The sequence below is a fragment of the Vicugna pacos genome, chromosome 14 (genome assembly GCF_048564905.1).
Source record: "Vicugna pacos chromosome 14, VicPac4, whole genome shotgun sequence".
NCBI classification, from domain to species: domain Eukaryota; kingdom Metazoa; phylum Chordata; class Mammalia; order Artiodactyla; family Camelidae; genus Vicugna; species Vicugna pacos.
The window spans coordinates 15460715-15483940 of record NC_133000.1 but is presented as its reverse complement, the minus strand read 5'-3'; the positions used below and the strand labels follow the sequence as shown (position 1 = coordinate 15483940).

Sequence of the window (23226 nt, the reverse complement as noted above, 5' to 3'; positions counted from 1 at the left end):
GTCCTGATCATTCTGTTTTATATTACAACCTGTGCCCCAAACATAGTGTGCCTTACCTACAGCTTTCCGTAGTGTATATCACTGTGCAACATGCTAAATAATGTTTGCCCCTACTAGTATTTGTGCCTGCACAAACACATACTCCTTTTTCTTTTCTAAATTACCAATGTCTCTGTTTTATTCAAAAACAATTTTTTTAAATGAATGGAGGAGGTTAGAGCTAGATTTGGAAGGATAGATGGGATTTGCATGGCTGTAAATTAAGGGGAAGCAAAATGAAGAGGAAATTCAATGGCACAAACAAAAGTACAAGATAAAGAAATGTATAGATAAGTATGAAGATAGGTTTTTTAGTATACCAAGCCTAGATGGAGTTAAGGGTTCAGGATTCGGTGTAGAAGAGATACAGTTGTAGATAGGTTGGAACCAGATGGGATGCTAGGTTGGAGAGTATGGACTACACAAGCCAATCAGAAATGCAGGGGAATCATTTAAGATTTGTGAGTTAGAGAGTTGATAATGGTGAAAGTTGCATATTACGACAGACGCTGGTTTGGCTCACTCAAAATCCATTCCAAACTCCTTCTAATGTCCCTTCCTATAAATTAGAGGCTGTAAACAGTTTTCAGATTACCTTCAGCTAGGGTTCCAGATATGATTTAGTTTCTACTAAATCATATATGCACTTGTCTGAGGCCTGAATCCAGAACTGAGTTACATAGGAAGAGAGGTGGCATATGAGGCATCCATTTTGCTAGAAGCAAGGCATTGTAGTTGTAGAGCTAGTGTATACAAACAGTGATTCATTTGCTTTTCTGGTCCCGTATTACAGACAAGTCATCTCACACTCCAGCAGGTAAGGTTAGTTTAATAGGCTATTTAATAGCAACCATATTCCTTCTAAAGCAGTAATTTATTTGTAATTTATGCTTATCTGTACCCAGATAAGTGTGTTTTCTAACTTTCCTACCAAGCATATATGTTTATATACAAAATTTACTCTTCTTTTAAGCATGGTAGATGTGTCCTGCCTGAAAAATATCAGGATTTGCCTTTAAGTTAGCACTTTACACTTTCATCATTTTCTATTTCCATAGGAAAGGCATTATTAGCCGTTTGCTACACCTCAGTAGTAAGCATTTGGGTCTACAAGGTTAAGGGCCCTATTTTAGTAGAAGGATTTCTAATTTTAAGATAAAATTCTGTATCTTTCTAGACCTTGTTGTTGTCCTTGTTGTTCCAGTGAGGTTCAAAGGGAATAAATCTGTCATTTAAAAAAATCCTTTTCCCCAGTGTGACCCCTATTTGAAAGAGTGTAATTTCTGAAGCTCAGAGCCACAGATATTTTTCTTGCCTGAGAGTTAGTATATTAGGTGTTTGCCTCTCTCGAAATGATCTTCAATATTAAAATTGTCCTGGTCATGATCCTAAGAGTTTTATACATAAATTCAATATATGATTGATCTTAGGAGTCTGGATCTAGGTTTTTTCCCCCATTTCTATTTCACAGTTTCTGTTGTTTCCACATCTTGTTTCTCCCACCCCACCCACCGTAATCTGGAAAAGGTAATTCCTGTTCCTATTATGTTCAAACCAAAAGTTCCTTTGAGACTCTCTTCATTTTTACTGTATCGCTAAATGCATGTAACACCTAAGATAAATATCAAATATCATACTCATTGTTTATATTATTATTTAGCTAGTCTCATCAGTATTTTAAGATTTATATTCCATTGTATAACAAAAACTATTTCATGTCGGTCAGGGCTGATTCATATGTATTCAGTGTATTTAATAAAATCTTTTCTTGTTGATTCTTTAAAATTTCTTAATTAACTTATATTGGTGTAAAAATTCTTACTCAACATATTTCAGAAAAATTGCTTACATCCTATGAAAGAAACTTTTAATCTGTTGTTCATTTTGTAGGTCATTGAAGACAATGGTGTTCGAAGAGTTGTTGTGGTTCCTCAGGCACCAGAGTTTCATCCTGGTGGTCACACCGTCATCCACCGTTCTCCACATCCTCCTCTGCCTGGTTTTATTCCTGTCCCAACCATGATGCCCCCTCCGCCACGCCATATGTACTCACCAGTAGCTGGAGCTGGAGACATGGCAACACAGTATATGCCACAGTATCAGTCTTCACAAGTATATGGAGATGTAGGTAAGACATCTAAAGACATTCCTGTTTCATGGCGTTGACTATTCTTTGCTTGGATATAATAGAGGCTGTTATATTATATAAAAGAAACCAAAAAATGGTAACAATATCACAATCATTTTCTGTTAACTCAAACACTATGTTAAATTTTTCATCCTCCTGATCACCCTTCAAGGCAGATGAGTAAACAGAATATCAAACAGGACACGTAATCATGCAGCAATATTTAGTGGGGACACATTCAAACAAGAGGTCTTCTCCTCTGTCCTGCTGTTCTCTAGGCTCTGAGGAAATTTTTTATCCTGGAACAATCATGCTACTGTTAAATCGTGAAGGGTCTGGTGCCACTTACAAAGTTGTTAGGTTCCGTAAGAGATAAGAAAAACAGAATAAGACATAACCTCTGCCCTCAGGGAGCTGATATAGCTAACTGCGTGCGCGCGCGCGCGCGCGCACACACACACACTCACACACTCACACACTCACTCACTCACTCACTCACTCTCACTCTTATTTTTTCTATTGCTTTAAATACCTTCAATATTCTCAAATTTGTATCTTCAGTCAAACCTCTCCTGAGCCCCAGACTTTAATTTCTAACTGCCGTCTTGATGACTCCACTTAAGTGTCTCATGCATCTCAGTTACAGCATTTGGAAACAAATCTCAATTATGGAACCTGTTTTTCTCTGTCATCTTCATCTTGATAGGTGGTACCACTGTCCACTCAATTTGGCAAGTGAAAACTAGATAGCCAAATTTGATTCCTCCTCTTTCAACCCCCACATCAATTGGTATCTATTTACAGAAGTTTCCCAAATTTATTTACTTTTTTCCCAGTGCTACTCACATCTAGTCCACCATCACCTCTTGTCAGAGCAACTGCAACAGCAGCCTTCCAGTTAGTTTTCTGCTGTCATTCTTGCCCCCAACCATCCAGGTTCAGCCAGAGTAATTATTTTAAAATATAAATCAGACCATTCTCCTATTTAATAGATTTCAGTGACTTTCCGTTGCATTTAGAATGAAATCCTAAACCTTTCCCCTAGACCAGGATTTCTCAACCTCAGCACTCTTGATATTTGAGGAAGGGTAAGTCTGTTGTGGAGGACAGAACTCTACATTATAGGATGTTGAGAAGGATCCCTGCCATCTACCACTAGATGCCGGTAGCACACAACTTCAGCCTTTCCCCTCACCCCAACTCAATTCAACAATTAAAAATATCTCTGGATATTGCCCAATGATTCCTGGGGGCCAAAACTGACTGCCCTCAAGAAGATCCTGCCCTGTGGCCTCAGACTGCTTTGTCTCAGTTGTTTCCACACACGCGCCCCCACCTTCAATTTTTCAGACCCTCCAAGCTCTTCCTTGCTTCAGTGCCTCTACAAATGATGTTCTCTCTGCTAGAAATGCTCTTCCCCTTTTCCTGTGGAATGGAAGGCCTTTTTTTCCCCGTTAGGTTTCGGAGAGACCTTCTGTAACCTTTCCTTATCAGTCTCTAGCACTGAAACCTGTTTCTTTCATAGAACTTAACACAATTGGATTTTTTTGTTGTTTATTTGTATGTCTTTCTCCTTTATTTGACTGTAAACCCCCTAAGAACTGAATCTGTTTTATTCATCACTGTTTTTCTTGCACTTAATCAATACCTATCATCTGTGCTTAGTAACTTTGTAGAAGAAATAACTCTCAATACAGAATTTAAATTATTCAGCACAACCTGTAAGTAGTAGATATATATATTATCTCATACATTATAATTTTTTCCAGACTTATTTCTATTACCCAGGAAAAGCTTATCAGTTCTGCAGGTCTAAATGTGGTTTGGTTTTCTGCATTTCTAACAAATTTCCAGATAAGGCTCATGCCATGGTCCAATGAGCATACTTTTGAATAGCACGCATTTATATTATAAATTAGTCTCTTCCATTTTTTTATTCCTAAGTATGACTTAATTTTCTCAAACACAGTTGTAAAAAATATAAGGAAAAGCTAAATGGTACAATTACAACTATTTTTCATTGTTAAAATCCTTTATTAATTCAAAAGGGATATGCATTAGAATATGTGAGTATGATTCACAGTGATGAGAAGGAAAGTGAAGCATACAAACGTACAAAGAGCATAAATCTAAAAACCAGCTACCCAACGATGGAAGACAAGAGTCACATTGTATTTGAGGTTATAAGCCAAGGAATTTACCACCGAATCCTAATGACTTACAATAGTTTATAACCAGTAGCTGTCTCCATGACCCCTTTTCCATGCATATTTTGTATGGCTTCCCATAGTGGGACCTAATCCAGCATTTTACTTCAACTACTACAGTTACTAAGCCTGAACTTTGCTACACACTGTGCTCATACATGTATTACCTCACTTACAAAAAACCTACAAAATAGAGATGAAGAAACTGAAGCTCAGGAATGTTAAATAAGTAATTTCTATAGGGACTCAGCTAGTTCATTGCTGAGAATTTTAACCCTTTGAGATCTGTTTGATAATTTCCTGCTCTGTTTTACTACAACATATTTTTATTTCCCCTGCATGATTAGTTTATCATTATATTTGAGTAAGAAATGAAATATTAAAACATGTGGACAACCACATTTTAAAAGTATGCACTAATTACATTTCCTATGTTTTTTCTTTTTTTATTGCAATAATTCATGTAACAGAATTCACCATTTTAAAGTGTACAATTCAGTGGTTTTTAGTATATTCACTAGGTACCATTTTCACTATGGCTATCTAATTCCAGAATGTTTCTGTCATCCCAAAAAAGAAACTGTGTCTATTAAGAGTCAGTCCTAATTCCCTCTTTTTCCCCATTTCCTAGTCTACTTTCTACCTCTGTGAAGTAGTCTATTCTAGACATTTCATGTAAACATTCATACATTATATGGCCTTTTGTATTTAGCGTTTTTCACTTAGCTTATTAATTTTCAAGGTTTAGTTCAAGCTTGTAACATGATCAGTATTCCATTCCTTTTTATGGCTGAAAAATATTCTATTATGTGGCTGTAATTTTGCTTATCCATTAATTAGTTGATAGACATTTGGGTTGTTTCTCCTTTTTGTCTATTCTGAATAATGGTGCTGTGACATTTGTGTACCAGTTTTTGTGTAGATGTATGGTTTCATGTCTCCTGGATATATACCTAAGAGTGGAATTGCCAGCTTACATGGTAATTCTGTGTTTAACTTTTTGAGGAACTGCAAAATTGTTTTCCATAGTGAATGCACTATTTTACATCCCCACCAACAATGTATGAGGGTTCTGATTTCTCCCCTATCCTTGCCAAAACTTGTTACTGTCTGTCTTTTGATTATAGCCATCCCAGTGAGTGTGAAGTGTTATCTCTTTATGGTTTTGATTTGATTGTCCCTGATAACTACTGGTGTTAAGCATCTTTTCATTTGCTTATTGGCAGTTTTTAAATCTTCTTTATAAAGATGTCTATTTAAATCCTTTATCTGTTTTTAATTGGGTTGTCTTTTTATTGTTGAGTTGTAAAGAGTTTTTATATTCTGGATACAAGCCCTTTATCAGATAAATGATTTGCGGATATTTTCTTTCATATTGTCTTGTTACCTTCTTGATGATATCCTTTGATGCAGAAAGGTTTTTAATTTTGATGAAGTCTGCCTGACTTTTCCTTTGATTCCTCTTACTATTGGTATCATATCTAAGAAACTTACCTAATCCAAAGTCATGCAGATTTGTACCTGTTTCCTTCTGTAAGTGTTATATAGTTTTAGCTTCTACATTTAAGTCTTTGAATCATTTTGAGTTAATATTTGTATATAATGTTAGGTAAGGCTCTAAACTTACTCTTTTACTTGTATATATCCAAATTCCTATGTTTATATTTTAATATTATTATACATGTCCTTACAATAATTAAGAATATTAATTTTCTTAAATCACTAGTAAAATAAGACTTTTTTATTGAGATATTTGAGGCTTCTTTTTAGAAATGTTTTCCTCACTACAGATTTTAAATTTAAAAGGAACAACTGAGGACAATTGGTGTAACAGTATTTACAAATGTATTGATTTTGTTATATTGCTGTATGACATTTTATTAGAACAAATACATTCTTCTAAGTCACAGCCTTGAGTTTACAATATCTGAGGATGTAATACTTTGTACCTAAATTCTGTCATTAGTAAATAATCACACTCACTTCTTTTTGCTAACTTAAAGCCCTGTAAGTTTAGTGATGATTTGCTTTTTTAAGTCACATGAGGGAATTTAGGCAGGTGGTGATTTTTCTTTTTATCTTTTTTATATGTTTGAAGTTGAAAGAGATGCTAAAAGTGATGGCTACAAAAAAGTAAAAGAAGAACTGTGCACAGCTTAGTTCAGATCTTATCACCGACCTGTGATAGTCTTGGTATACCACACCAAGCTGTTTCTATGAAGATTAATAGTTGATAAAAAATGAAGGGAAGAAATGTCTGTAAGATTATAATTATAATCAAGTTACAAAGTTTAGTTCCCTCAGTTGGTAGAGACACAGAAATTTTGCTTTGTTGTGCAGTTATGTTTTGAAATATTTTATAGTAAGTTTTATATAATATAATGATAGATTTATTTCGTATTCTTTTCTCATGCCATAAACGTGTTTGGAGAAAGTAACCTTTTAAAATTTTTTTTCTGATTTCTTCTTAGATGCTCACTCTACACATGGAAGGTCCAACTTTAGAGATGAAAGATCTAGTAAAACATATGAACGTTTGCAGAAAAAATTAAAGGATCGCCAAGGAACACAGAAAGATAAAGTGAGCAGTCCACCATCATCACCTCAGAAATGCCCTTCTCCCATAAATGAACATAATGGACTTATAAAAGGGCAGAATGCCAGCGGTGGAAACACAGGATCAGTAAAGAACAAGTCAGGAAAAGGGAAAGGTGGTGCACAAATTGATACAGAAATAGAAGGTAACTATTTAAAATAAAATATGTTGTAATTAGTGCTTTTCATCATTATTTAACCTACGAAAAGTATATTCTAACCTTTCAGTCATTTCGTCATGCTTCACTTAAACTATAGATTAATAGCCTAACACTTTCTAAATGTGAGGGCAGAGTTTTAGAACCTAACTATTTACTAGGGTACTTCTTTTTACATTTTAGGAAAGCTCAGTTAATAATTTCACCTATATCATAAATTTTACTAACAAAGAGAAATTTCTACCAGATAGGAGAGCTTAAAATTAAAGTTCCTCCAGATTCCTTTTCTTCTCTTTCTGGACCTGAATAAGGAAGGCTATGTTGGTTTTTATCAAAACTCTTTGTTTCTCCCAGTTTCTTTATATGCAAGTCCCTGATAGCAACTAGTTAATGTCATTCACCAGTCTATTTATATACTCTATAGTTCGGATACAGTATTGCCCATTCCTTTCTTCAAAAGTTCTCTTCTCTTAAAACCCTCATGTTTCCCCTCATGGAACTCTCCGCTAACTTGTGACTTCCATATATGAACTCTGAGTACTACTTTTTAAAATTTCCATTCCCCGTCAACAAATGTAATGCTTTAACAACCTCATGGCTTGTATATTAACGTTTATAAAAATATTCTCCCATGTTTTTGAGACCTCCTGATCATTCTTTCCAGCACTAATGTTTCAGAAGAGTTAAACTAAAGTTTCAGATACATCAGTGGTAGCTATAAGTTATGGTCAAGTCAATTATATTCCTATTTTGGGAACCACATTTAAAGGCATGTCATGACACAAATACTCAGTTAACTTGTCAATTTAAGAGGTATGAGATTGGCAAATAAGAACTTTCCATAGAGAGTATTTTTGACAACTATGAATAAAAAATACACTTTCTATAAGAAAAACTTACTGACTAGTTCAGATATATATAGTGGTATTATAATTAGTAATCATGGCTAAAATGGAAACAAACTGAGGCAGAAGAACTCTAAAAAGCCACAAACTGCTGAATATGAACTAAGGAATAAAGCTAGACAATAAAAATCTCAAATATGAACCCTATTGGTATTTGTTTTAGACAACATATTGTGAAGGGAGCAGAATGACTGCATTTAAGTCTTTTTTTTTTTTTTAAGAAAAAGATGAAGAAACTAAAGCCTTTGAAGCACTTCTTTCCAACATTGTCAAACCAGTGGTAAGTAGCTCATGTATTTTCTTGACATTTATATTTAATATATTCATATAGGATTTTGGTATATTCAGGCCTTACTTAAAACTTAACTATATGAAGGAACATGAGATTAGTAATGGATCGATACATATCTGACATAAGGAGAAATAGGTTAATTACTGAAGCAGAATGCTCAGCCAAGAGTTCGTTTTTAAAACAAGGTTTTAATATATTCTAAATGACATTGAAAATCATTGGACCAAGTAAAGATCAAATAAAGATGTATGACTGATTACCAGTTTTTTCAAAACACATTTATATTATTTCCATATAAAATATGTCCAGTTAACTACAAATGCAAAAAGAGTTAAAATCAAACCATAGAAGAAAGTTAATATTCCCCAGTCCTTTTGTAAGTGTAGATGTAACAGAAGAAATCAGAAAACCAGAAAAGGGTATGACAGCAAAACTGGCCACATAAAATTTTTTGTGTATTTTTAAAATAGCCTAAATAAAGGCTGTCATTCTAATAGGAAAAATATTTACATCAGGTAAGACAAAGGATTAATATTAAGTAAAGTGCTCATATAAACTGAATTTTTTTAAGCCTATTAATATCCCATGGTCCTACTTTTTCTGACAACCCTAAATAATAGATTTGGATGCTCTAGTTATTTTCATTCCAATTTGTTTTCTCTTAAGATTGAGCATATGCTTGTAAATTAATGTGAACATTTACAGAATTATGTCACAGTAATAGCTAACACAAGTTTACTAGTGTCAGGCTTTGTTCAAAGTGCTTTGAATACCTATGTGCATTATTTTCTTAAATTCCTACAACAACCCTCTCTATATATTATTTTCCCTATCCTACAGATGAGGAAACTGAAGCAAGAGTAGGTTCTCTAAGTAGTGTTGAAACTGGGGTTGAAATTCAGGCAGTAATCTTCCAAGATCTCTATATATCCAAATGTGTATCACTAGATTTGCAACAAAAGGAATTTGGTAGCCTTAATAGAAATGATACTTGAATGACATAATAGCTAATGCTAGTCGCATTTACTTGTTATAATAGTTACTTATAATATTAAAAGTATGATTTTTCAGACACATAAAGCATGAAATAATTCTTTTAAAGAATTTCTTGCTCAATATTATGAGGAAGATATAACTTAGTAAAAGAATAAGCCCTGTGTCATAAAACAAAGTAACGCTGATGGTTTTGTTTTGCTTTGTTTTGTTTTAGTTTGTTTTTACAGTTTGGGTAACTATGTCTTTTTTATTAAATTTCTTGTGAGCTGTGAAGTACAGGTCAGGGTTTTTTTATTATTTTTGTGTGTATGGTTGTTTTTGCATGCTCTAGTTCAGTTAGGACACCAAATTAAATGAATTCATTCACTTAATCATTCCATAAATATTTGACCATTTACAAAATATCAGATGCTGCCTAGAAGCTGGAGACAGTCTAGAAAGCAAAGGACATACATGGCCCCTGCCTGCAGAGTGTAGGAGTCACCATAATGCAATAAATATAAAGTTGTGTCTGTGAAGTACCAGAACAAAGTGATTTAGTGCTATAAGAATATATACTAACAGAGGAACTAAAACTTGACAGGAATGTCAAAGGAATTCACAGGAATTTCACAGTAGCTGTATTGCAGTCTGCTTCTTTACAACTCATTATAATCCATCTGAAACCAGCACCAGAAAATAGCATTTTTTAAATTGAAGTACAGTCAGTTACAGTGTGTCAATTTCTGGTATACAGCACAATATTCCAGTCATGCATAGACATACATGTATTCATTTTCATATTCTTTTTCATTAAAGGTCATTACAAGATATTGAATATAGTTCCCTGTGCTATACAGAAGAAATTTGGTTTTTGTATCTATTTTTATATATGTGGCTAACATCTGTAATCTCAAACTCCCAAATTTATCCCTTCCCACCCCACTTCCTCTGGTAACCATAAGATTGTTATGTCTGTGAGTCTGTTTCTGTTTTGTAGGTGAGTTCATTAGTGTCCTCTTTTTTTCTTTTTTTTAGATTCCACATATGAGTTATATCATATGGTATTTTTCTTTCTCTTTCTGGCTTACTTCATGTAGTATGACGATCTCCAGATTCATCCATGTTGCTACAAATGGCATTATTTTATTCTTTTTTATGGCTGAGTAGTATTCCAGTGTATAAATATACCACAACTTCTTTATCCAGTCATCTGTCGATGGACATTTAGGTTGTTTCCATGTCTTGGCTGTTGCATATAGTGTTGCGTGAACATTGGAGTGCATGTATCTTTTTGATTTAAGGTCCTTCTGGATATATACCCAGAAGTGGGATTGCTCGATCATATGATAGAAATCTATTTTTAGTTTTTTAAGGAATCTCCATACTGTTTTCCCTAATGGCTGCACCAAATCACATTCCCACCAACAGTGTAGGAGGGTTCCCTTTTCTTCACACCCTCTTCAACATTTATCATTTGTGGACTTTTTAATGATGGCTGTTCTGACTGGTGTGAGATGATACCTCGTAGTTTTGATTTGCGTTTCTCCCCTCATTAGTGATATTGAGCATTTTTCATGTGCCTATTGGCCATTTGTATGTCTTCATTGGAGAACTGCTTGTTTAGATTTTCTGGCCATTTTTGAATTGGATTGTTTTTCTGTTATTAAATTTTATGAGCTGTTTATGTATTCTGGAAATTAAACCTTTGAGTCACATCATTTGCAAATATTTTCTCCCATGCTGTAGGCTGTCGTTTTGTTTTGCTTGTGGTTCCTTTGCTGTGCAAAAGCTTTTAAGTTTAATTAGGTCCCATTTATTAATTTTTGCTTTAATTTCTATTGCCTGGATAGACTGCCCTAGGAGAACACTGTTAAGATTTATGTCAGAGAGTGTTTTGTCTGTGTTTTCTCTAGGAGGTTTATCGTGTCTTGTCTTATATTGTCTTTAAGCCATTTAGAGTTTATTTTTGTGTATGGTGTAGAAAATAGCATTTTGAGGCGTTTTTGAGACTACATTAATTCTCCTTCTCCCTGCAGTATTTGACACTGTTGATCACTTCCTTTTTCTCCTATGATCCTTTTAATGGTCCATTATCTGTCTCTCTCTTTCTCCCTTAATCTGCTGTGCTCATGAACATGAAATTACTAGGGAACTTTTTAAAATACACACTCACACATGTTCCGACAGCTTACCCATTTCTTTTCTGCCAAATTATATCCCATCCCATCCCAAAATCTTAAAAATTCTATTCAAAATTCACTTCTTATGAAGTTTTCCATAGCAGCCCCAGTGTAATCACTTCTTTCGTGCCTTAACATTTATTTGCAAGTAACAAAATATGTTTTTTATAGAATGAGTTGAGACTAAGAGTTTTCTGTAAAAACAGATTGTCTAGAAAAGTTGAAATTAACAGTGTGTCCTAATTTTTTTTAACTATACTTGGTAAATTCAACATGGTATCCTGGAAAAGTCTATTTAGTTAATAATTAAAAGTATAGTTTAGTTAAATTTTTAATAACAATATTCTACCAGTGTTAATTTCTTAATTTTGACAAAAAAATACATTGTTATACAAGATGTTAACATTAGAAGAAGCCAGGTAAAAAGTATACAGGAACTCTGTGTATATATTATCTTCCCCACTTTTCTGTAAATCTAGATTTATTCCTCTAAAAAGCCTTTTAAAAATACTGTATTTGATTAATTATGGTAAACAGATCATCTCACTTATTTTATAGATGAAACTTGGAACCTAAAAGGTTGAGAGTTTAGTATCATCAAGCAAATTAGTGACAAGTCTGGTGCCTCCATACTTGTCTCTACCGCCTATACTTCTGATGATGTAGTCAGTACCCACAGTGCCTAATAAAATAAGCTTTATAATGTAGATACCAGTTAATGCTACTGACTGACTTGTCTTCAGGGTACTGTTCAATTACCTATTTTCACAGTTTAACACAGTTATGATCCTCCCATAAAATCAAGAAACTCTAAAGGGTATGCATATATATACATATGCACATATGTTAACATTAAACATAATCTTGCAGTTACAGGTTAATAGCCAGAGGACACTGGTTAAAACAAGGAATCATTTTTAAGTCCACTATAAATGAAACATAGTGCTGTACTAAGATTTTTTAAAGACAATATGATGGTAAATATTACATTTCCTGTGACTCAATAGAAGCAGATTAAATACAGTAATAGTCTTCTGAATTATTTCAAGCTTTAGGATCTGTGAAAAGGAGAGAAAATTATGCTTGTGTACAAATTGTTCATTCTGCTGATTCAAGATAGGGTGCTCTTCATCCTAGTGGTTGTTGGTTTTATTTTGTTTCTGTTTGTTTTGTTATCTTTGACTAAGATAGCCATTAAATGTAGGTATTTTTAAAGTATGCTTTTACATTAATGTCCAGGTATAATCTGATACCTTTGTTACCAAATTTTAGTTTAAATCTAATCCCGAGACTTTTTTTTTCTCTTTATTAGACTTTTATTATAAAAGTAATCCAAAATATATAGAACACTATTAAAACCTGTTTTTCTCTCGCAATTCTCCCTGCATCCTACTACATATACATACAAAATCCTCAGAGGTAAGAATTAGTACATTTTTACAGTACATTTTCCGATCTTTGTATGTATTTTTAAATTTCTTTAACACAGCTGAGATCATAGCATATATACTGCTTTGCAACTTTTTTTCCCACTATTACATAGCACCGATATATATTTTTAATTTTTTAACACCTTTATCGTGGTATGGTTCCTATACAGTAAACTGCACGTTTGAGGTGTACACTTTGATGAATTTTGATAGATGTATGCACCCATGAAACCACTACTACAATCAAGGTAGCTAACATTTCCATCACTCCCCAAGAGGTGCAGTTTTCAAACTCCCAGTTTATCCCTTCCAACCCCCTTTAACCCTGGTAACTGTAGGTTTGTTCTCTATGTCTGTGAGTCTATTTCTGTTTTGTAGATAAGTTTGTTTGTGTCCCCTTTTTTTGTAGATTCCACATACAAGTGATACCATATGGCGTTTTTCCTTTCTCTTTCTGGCTTACTTTACTTAGAATGACAATCTCCAGATCCATCCATGTTGCTGCAAATGGCATAATTTTATTCTTTTTTATGGCCAGTTAGCATTCCATTGCATGTATATACCACATCTTCTTTATTCAGTCGTCTGTCAACGGACATTAATTTGGGTTGTTTCCACGTCTTGGCTATTGTAAATAGTGCCATAGCACTGATATATTGAGGGCATCTTTAAAATGTCAGCACATAACATGTCTACCTCATTCTTTTGTGAGTAGCTGCGTAGTAATGTTAAGCTATACCAATATTTCCTATTTCTTACCATTATTAACAATGCTGTGATGAGTATTCTTAATTGCATATATTTATGTACTGATGTAAGTTTATGGAATATTATCCTGGAAAAAAATTCCTGAAAATAGAATTTCTGAGTCAAAAAGTAAACACATTTTAAATTTTTATAGTGGTTCCTAAGTAGCTCTACGCAGGGATTGTACCAGTATATACTCCTATCTCCGTTTAAGAGAGTACCCATTTCTCCAAACCCTCAACACACTGGATATTATCAGTTTTTTAATCTTCCCTAGCCCAGTGGATGAAAAGTGGCATCTTGTTTTAATTTATATTTACTTAGTTATGAATCTAGTTAGGTTTATTTTAATTTATATATTTTTATTTTAAATATTATTCATTTATATTTTATTTCTTTGGACAGTCCACGTTCTTTGCTCATTTTTCTCTTGAGTTTTTGGTCTTTTTCTTACTGTTGGACACTTTCTAAAGTGAGGAAATGAACCCTCTCAGATATATTACAAGTGAGTTTTTTCTGCCATTCTTTCTCTTGACTATAGGATGTTTACTCTAATAGTTTTAAATAGCCCAAAATGGTCTTTTGTTCAACTTTTGTTGAACCCATCTGCCCTTTCACAGTAAATTATATCTCATCTACAAATGGACAGGTTTCTATTTGTGAGCCATTTTATGTAGGTAGTTACAGATATATTTTATTTAATCTTGAAACCCCACTTGATTTTTCAGTTTTTTGTGTACATTTCAGTTGTTTCAAAGAGCTTCTAAATGTTATGTTTTTGCAGGCCTCAGACATCCAGGCAAGGACAGTAGTACTTACCTGGTCACCTCCTTCCAGCCTCATTAATGGTGAAACTGATGAGACTACTGTACCAGAGGTCTATGGTTATGAAATTCTGGTCTCAAGTACTGGAAAAGATGGGAAATATAAAAGTGTATATGCGTAGGTATTTGTTATGTTTTACTCCTTCCCGTTATATAAGTTAATAAAGAGTTTAATACTGATTTTGTGCTATTTTCCTTTTCATGCTTTTGTTTTGCATCTATAAATTGACCGGTGATAGTAATTTCAATGTAAATAGTCCAAATGTCAGCTGGTTCACATTTCTGTCTACACTCCCTTGGACTAATCACTTTCATTAGCCACATTCAACTTTTTTTATTTTTCAGTAGGCTTCCTAATAGTCATAAATTTAAATAAAGACATAAATTTAAATTGCATCATGTAGAAGCTAGGACCAGAAATGGAGAACTCTTATATTGTGAACTCATGCAGTGTGGTATTGCTCCTTTAAGGAGTTGGACTTAATTCTTGTATGTACAAGCTCATGTCCTATTGTAAAATGAATTTAGTACCATTGTTCTTCATTTGTGTATTGGTATGTTAATAATAATATTTTGAAAACATCATAGTCCTCTTTTCTTGGTTAAAAAGTGCATTATATACCAAGAAGCCTTAGAAAGTGTCAGTGGCTAAAATTATGACATTCATGACTGACGGTTGTAAAGTATTTTTCTGTTCTTATCCATATAGGAATTGCTTATTCTGATGAAAAAGAGTAAAGTCAATTACTAGGTATAATTTCAGCCCCAGGAAGATTGTAAAAGAGGTGGTTAGCCATTTGAATGATCATAATTAACATAGAACACTGGATACATCAGACTTCCTGGTGCCTTTTTTCAAAAAAAATAGCTAGTATGGGGAAGAAAGGAAAGTGAAACTGCTCCAGTGACTGTCATCTAGTAACAGGTTATAAAAATACCGCATCTCCTTTTCTCTATTGAGACTTCCTTGTGTTTATTCTATTTCTTTTTCTTAAAAGAAGCAAACCTACCTAACGGGTAAACCAGGGAATGAAGTCCATCAAAATAAAGGTTTCTTTTTGTGTTAAATGGCTGTTGTAGTTCGATATGGCTGCTTCCTAAAAAGAAGGATTTATCTCCATTTGCAGCCTGACCAGAGAGCCACAAGAGGAACATTAATCAACCTTAGTCACCTGGTTTACTGTACACCAATTAAGGTCTCTCTCTGAGGCTGTTGCTACAATTGCTCAGTTCATTAAGGTGTACTTGCATCAATGAGATATGTTTTCTTTCTCATAATATTCACTGGTTTTGATTTGAGAAACAGGATAGCTGGAAGGCAAGTAGGAGTGGGATAGAAGGTAAGAGGAAGAAGTCCATAAAGTAGAGAGGAGAGGAACTTGGCTGAAGGAAATGGAACAGAGAACAAGGGTTTCAAAAAAAAAGAGAAAACAGGCTGTTTTGTTGACTACTTACCCAAATAATAGTAGTATCAAATGATTATTTAAGAAAATGTATGCTGTTATATTTGAAAATGTAATAGTGGCCATGGGAAATACTTTACTTTAAATTATGATTCACTTTTTTTCTTACCTAGTCATTAAACATTTTTTTTTAAAGTTCTATGTTCTATTTTAAATAAAATTCAGTAGTGGCAGACTCCTTGTAAAAATTTGGTAATTTTGATTTCAGTAGTACATATGTTATTTGGTGTTTTCAGTATATGCAAATGGATTTTAAAATAATTAAAAATAGTTGCATTTCTCCAATAAACTATCTTCCCTAATTCTACCAAAAAAGAAAAAATCTGGCTTACACAACTGATTTGTTTAGCACACCTTTTTGTTTTAAAGTGGTATACAGGAACATACTTAAGTCTGTCACATATCCTAATTACACAAATTCCATATATTAGTACAATCTGGATGTGGTTCCAGTTGGTAAAGTAAGAAGCAGTGTAATTTTATAAAGTAACCACAACTGTAGTGTATATAATACATATTCTCTGGAAATGCTTTGTTTATCAGACAATGAAATGTTACCTTTTTTTCCCCCAGAGGAGAAGAAACAAGTGTCACTTTAAATGATCTCAAACCAGCTACAGATTACCATGCAAAGTAAGAAATTCCTATATGTTGCTTTTATATAATATAGCAAAGAGATTGTTTGTTTTTAATGATTTCTTTAAAAGTCTAGGATATAATTTAAATATTAATTTCGGATTGAAAACATGCATTTTGTGGACTTTTATTTTTCTTTTGGTATAAATATCAGTACTTTCCCCAAAAAACAAAAACATTTAACTCAAATGTTATATTGAAGGGTTAATCACCCTGTTTGTAGGATATAGGAATTAGAACGAATATACAGATAATGTGTATAATATGTCTATAGGATCTAATTTAGCGCTGGAAAATTATTCCAGCTTTAGAAATTTTTATTAAACAGAATCATAAATAATATTTGGTTCCTACTTCTGTATTTTTACTCTATCCTATTTTGTTAGAGTTTGTCATATTAAAACTCTTAGAATTTCATAACATTTAATTGGGGTAACTTAGAAACTACTGTTTTACTCTGCACAGTTCTTCTGTTATAATTTACTGAAATTATTCTTAGACTCTAGGGCCTCCCAGCTGTAACTCAGTGTAATAATTTAGTCAGTCACCTCTGTTTATAAAAAGAACACTTGTAGTTGGGATTATTCCTGTTGAACTATTAAATTAAGTCTTCAGTTATACAGCCTATGAATGAACCCAAAGTATTGTCCAACTTAATGCTTTTCAAACTGTGGATTGCAACTATTATTGAATCATGAAATTAATTTTGTGAGTTATATTCAGAATTTTTTAATTAAGTATAATCAAAAGGAGTAAAAAGTATCAGTATATTATCCTACTTAAGGATAGTGTTTCAGGATACTTTTGTTGTGTGTATGTGTGTGTGTGTGTATAAATACATATCACAGAAACACAGTCACAGTTTAAAATGAATTACTTACTTTGGGCAGTCAGAAAAAGATGATAGCCGAGGGGGGCGGACAGCTCAGTGGTAGAGCGCATGCCTAGCATGCACGAGGTCCTGGGTTCAATCGCCAATACCTCCATTAAATAAAAAAATAAACCGAATTACTGTCCCCCGCAAGAAAAAAGGAAAAGAAGACAAAAATTTTAAAAAGAAAAGAACAAGATGAAAGCCACTGGTCTGTTCTATTTTTCTTTTTTTTTTTAAGGGTCACCCTTTATTTCTGATATGCATATTTTCTCAATAGAACATTATAGGGCACCTTACTGACTTGCAGGTACTTAAAGGTAACACTGTAGAACGGTAGGATATAGTGATTCTGCAGGATAAATGTTTATTTTTTATCACCTTAGAGTTCAGGCAGAATACAATTCTATAAAGGGAACTCCTTCAGAAGCTGAAACCTTTACTACCTTGAGCTGTGAGCCTGACATACCTAATCCTCCAAGGATAGCCAATCGGACCAAAAATTCACTCACTTTGCAGTGGAAGGTAAGAATATTCTCTGTGGAGTATTTCCAACTGGATATTTGTTTCCTTTTTTTTTTTTTTTTCCTTGTAGTATTAAACTTCAGTTGTTTTTGGAGTCAAAAGAGGTTTAACCTAATCTGTTCTTGTTCTTTACATATAGTAAATAGGCATTTGCTTCTTATACCTTAAAATAACACTCTGTCAGTTTTTCCATGTTTTATGTAAATATAGGAGAAAAGATTGATTTATAATTAGCAGTCTTTATACTGAATATGTGATAACACAGCAGGTCACAACAGTAATTCTCAAGCTCATTACTGCTTTCTCTAGTATTTTATAATGACACCTTTATATCCTGAGTTTTATCCTAAAATGAAATTAATAATAACTGGACTCGTAGTTCTAAAAACATTAATATGATGCCTTAAAGGAGGAATAAAATTATTTTTAATAGAATAATGTATTTTGTAATATATAGATATTTGGGCCCAGCTACACAGGAAGATGTAATGAACTGGATAGACACTAGACAGAACTGGTAATTCAAATACCACAAAAATCATTGTCATTGGTGATATGATTTTCTGAAATGATACATAGGTATTGGTAAATTTCTGAACCAAATTAAGTACAGTCTTTCCCTTGCACAGTAGTTGCATTTGAGGGAATATAGTAACTGTTAAAATTATACCAAAAATACCTTGTAAAATAGAATTAGGTTCTAGACTGTAATAATTATAAACATATATTTCACCTATGTGGACGTCCAGGAGCACATTCAAAAGTCATAGAGGAAAAGAACAATTCTTTATTGCACTGAAATAAAAGTGAAATTCTTTAGTTCTAGAGTGATTAAATACTGGAATAAAATGACAAAAAGACTGAAATTGTTGCCACTGAAGATTAACAGGTTGATGAATTAGCAATCTTGGGCAGCTGACACATGGAGTCTAGAAGCAGAGATCCAGACTGTATGCCTTCTTGGAGTTCCTTTCAGCATCCTAGTTCTTTCTCTTTGGTTGTATTATGCAATATTACTTTCAGATTGTAAACTGAGTTTTAATGAAAATGACAGTATCAACCTGAGGAGCTTAAAGCTGTAAGACCTTTTGATAAAAGGCAAAGAGATTTTTTTAAAAAGGATTATAAAAGTTAAGATAGTTCTTAATAAAAGAGATTGTTCAGTGTTCAGAAAAATTTGAGTAGCCTCTTGCTTTGTTTTCTTGCTTTCAAAGGATTATGGGAGGATACATGTATTTCTGTATTCCCTGTGCAGATTTTTCCAGGGCTAAATCCCAGAGAATATGTGTGACACAATAGATGCCTTAGATTAGATCATCACAATGTCTTTTATAAAGGTACTAATTTGTACTCATTTTGTTTGTTTTTTGGTGTTTGTTTTAGGCACCTAGTGACAATGGTTCTAAAATCCAAAGCTTTATTTTAGAGTGGGATGAGGTAAGTAAATTTAAACTTTTTAAGTTAGGCTAAAAATGTATGCATATCATCAGGCAGAAATAACGTTTTTGTTTAATAGTTTTTTTCCTCTTTAAAAACAATATGAATGGTTTTCTGTGGTATGTGTCGATTGATTGTGTTCTTAGAAAACATTACTGACTGAACCTCCCTGTGTTTTTTTCAGCTAAACCACCATCAGAGCTGTCACTTGGTTAATTACCTTAATTAATTAGTTTTTATTTTGAGGGGGGGGAGGTACTTTTTTTTTTTATTTCTTTTTACTTACTTACTTACTTTTAACGGAGGTGCTGAGGTTTGAACCTAGGACCTTATGCACGCTAGGCATGCACTCTACCACTGAGCTATACCCTCCTCTTTTAACTGGTTAATTACCTTGATGAAGGAATATTTTCTTTCACATCAGCTTTAAAGGCAAGGATGTTCATATCCTGTGGCTGCTTTAACAAATTAACCACAAACTGGATGGCTTAAAACAACTCTTTTATTCTCCTATAGTTCTAGAAGCCAGAAATCCAAAATGGCTTTCACTGGGCCAAAATCATGATGTCACCACAGCCCTGATTCCATTTCCTAGAGGAGTATCCATTTCCTTGCCTTTCCAGCTTCTGGAGGCTCTCCTCATTTTTTGGTTCATGGTGGCATCAGATTGCCTTTTCTCCCCCTGCTGCGCATCGCCTTTTTCCCCTTCTGTTTTCAAGTCCTTCTCTACCTCCCTCTAAAAAGGCAATTTGTAATTCCATTTAGGACCCACCCAAATAATCAAGGATAATCTCTCCATCTCAAGAGCCTTAGTTTAACCATTTTGACAAATTATGGAAGGTATTTGATAAACTTTATCACCCATCTCAGTTAAAACTCAAAACAAATTAGAAATAGAAAGGTAATTCCTTATATGATAGTTTTATATTAAGTGAAGTACCATCACTAAATAATGTCATTTCTAGTCAAAGCAAAAACAAGTCAAAGTTGCCAGTTACATCCACCTTTATATGACATTATTCAGGAATAATGGTTAATTAAATATGGTTAATACAGTATGATTTGGAATCAGAACAAAAGGTGGAGCTGTGGTGGATGGGTTGGTGGGCAAAATTATTATTATTTAAAAATGATATGATTTTCTGTTTAGAAAACCCAATAGAACCAACTATAAGCACTATTAAAACTAGCAAGAGAGTTCAATAAAGCAACCAGATACAGACTAAAGATTTTCTCTGAAGCAGAGGTCACCCTAACTGCCCTTTACCTCTACCAATACAATAAACAGAAATGGGTAGAAAATGAAAAACTTGTCCGTTTTCTGTAGCACTTTAAATTTCTAAAACTCTTTAATTGTCCTGAACTACAGACTTTTCTCTCTCCCATCTTAATGCCTGTAATTTGGGTTTTTCCTTTCTGTTTATACTCTTTCTGTGTTAAATCTAAGTGGTAGTAGCTTTTTATTAAAATCTTTATTATAAGAAGCTTAGCAGCTATCTAGGTGGTTTAGGGGTGGATAAGGGACCTTTTCTTAAAACTGTTGCATAGAACTTTTCGTAGGTTGAGGAATGCTGCCAGTTATGCATATCAGAGATAACTGTATTTCCATCACTACCAGTTCCCCCATAGAGACTGTGGGGTCCATACCAGGAAAGAGTTTCTTTTACTAAAAGCCAGAGAGGTTTAGCGTCAGCTGTAAAAAAGCGTGCTTAGTTCAAGAAGCTATACAGAGATGCCTACCCTTCAGTTTTTGAATTCTGCATTAATGAACACTGAGTATCATATAAAAGATATGTTCTCAACTTTCTCTTGAGATTCATGACATGCATATAAAATAAAGATAACTTTTTAATGTATACTAGGCTAACATGTTACTATCAAGTACGAATTAATGTGGATTCCTCTTTTTACAATAATTATGTAATATGTAATAACCAGCTATTTCTTTTAGGGAAAAGGAAATGGAGAATTTTGTCAGTGTTATATGGGCTTACAGAAGCAATTTAAAATTACTAAACTGTCACCAGCAATGGGTTGTAAATTTAGACTGTCAGCCAAAAATGACTATGGTACAAGGTAAGACACATTTTAATGTAGATATTTTAGACTATTTATATACATTTATTTGTATAAATTATTCACAGTCCAAATTACCCATTAAAATTTTCCTTAATTATCACTTTGTTGATATAGTTAAGATGTGTTACTAGCCTAGCAGAAGCTATAAGAAAATTTGTTAATTATATAAACTGAAGTTTTAAAAGAATGTTAATTTGGTTTTTTAGATATCTGACCTGGTTACCATAAAGATATTATCAAATACAAGATTTATTATTTGGATTATAATTAGTTGTAATTTTCCCAAAATATGTCATTTCTCAAAAAATGTCTTTGGCTATAAAAAATTTTTTTTTTTCATTCCTTCTTAAAAACCATTTGTTTCAACAGTGGTTTTAGTGAAGAAGTCTTATATTACACCTCAGGCTGTGCCCCTTCTATGCCAGCAAGTCCTATATTAACTAAAGCAGGGGTTACTTGGTTATCCTTACAATGGAGTAAACCCTCAGGAACACCATCAGATGAAGGAATTTCTTACATTTTAGAGATGGAGGAAGAAACTTCAGTAAGTATGAATATGTATTTTAAATAGGGTATTTAAAACATATTTCAGTGTGATATTAGTCCTAACATAGTTAAATATTGTCACAATAGTTAAATCCTTCTCCAAATCCTTTGAAACCTTGGTTGGTTGTTGTTTGAAACCTTGGTTGGTTATTGTTTGGGAAGGACTGGAAGTGAGGGAGACCTCAGTCTTCTGTTTTCTTGATACATTGGACGGGTTTTGTTTTTTATGTGTGTTTGAATGCATTTTGAAGCTGGGAACAACACAGACTACATTTTAAATATGTATGCTTTGGGAAAAGTTAAGAAAGGGGAGGATCACCACAGCCTTAGACTAAGCAGCTGTAAAAGATAAGAAAAAAGCATGTCTGTCTCCTCCAGCTGTGTTCATACACTGCTTCCCCAAGTGCCACGGAAAACTTGAAGAGCGTCACATGAAACTATATATAGTTCAGCCTGAATCTAGTTACCAGTGGCTCATCTCTTATGAGCTAAACCTAAGCTAAACAAGAGTTAGGCTGTTTCTGTTAGTTATATATAGTTACATATAGTTCCATAGCTTTTCAGAGTTACTTTGAAGCAATATGAGTCAAAAATAGCATGGTCCTTCCTAGGTATATACGCAGGAGAATTGAAAGCACATTTGTACAAAAATTTGTACGTGAATATTCGTAGCAGCATTATTCACAATAAGCAAAAAGCAGGAAAACTGAAATGGCCATCAATTGATGAATGGATAAACAGAATGTAATATATCCATTCAGTAGAATATCGTTCAGCCATACAAAGGAATGGAGTACTTACCTATGCCACAACATAAAGGAGTCTTAAGGACATTGTGCTAAATAAACGAACCCAGTCACAAAGACCACATATTGTGTGATACCATTTACATGGATATAGGCAAATCCATAGAGACAGAGAGTGTATTAGTGTATGAGAGAAGAGAGGAAGCGACTACTAACCAAAAACAAAGTACAGGCTCTATTCTGGAAGTAGGAATTAAATGATAGTCGCACAAGCTTGTAAATATACTAAAACCTGTTGAATTTTATACTTTAAAACGGGAATTTTATGGTTTGTGAATTATGTCTGTTTTTAAAATTTTTAAAATAACATTGGGAAAGTAGTGAAGCATTGTCCCTGGAGCTATAAATAATAGTGCTAAACCTAAGTGACATCCCTACCT

At 33.5% G+C, this 23226-nt stretch overlaps 1 protein-coding gene across 5 annotated transcripts in view; it reads left to right on the top strand.

Moving 5' to 3' along the window:
• The window catches only part of FNDC3A (fibronectin type III domain containing 3A), a 145749-nt gene that overhangs the window by 99700 nt on the left and 22823 nt on the right, over positions 1 to 23226 (top strand). For all 5 annotated transcript variants that reach the window (XM_072976219.1, XM_031684554.2, XM_072976221.1 and 2 more), the window contains 9 exons: positions 1930 to 2167; positions 6846 to 7115; positions 8254 to 8312; positions 14444 to 14601; positions 16520 to 16579; positions 17840 to 17978; positions 19362 to 19415; positions 21367 to 21491; positions 21864 to 22038. In XM_072976219.1, the coding sequence (XP_072832320.1) occupies positions 1930 to 2167; positions 6846 to 7115; positions 8254 to 8312; positions 14444 to 14601; positions 16520 to 16579; positions 17840 to 17978; positions 19362 to 19415; positions 21367 to 21491; positions 21864 to 22038 (1278 nt within the window). The remainder of the gene's footprint in view (positions 1 to 1929; positions 2168 to 6845; positions 7116 to 8253; positions 8313 to 14443; positions 14602 to 16519; positions 16580 to 17839; positions 17979 to 19361; positions 19416 to 21366; positions 21492 to 21863; positions 22039 to 23226) is intronic.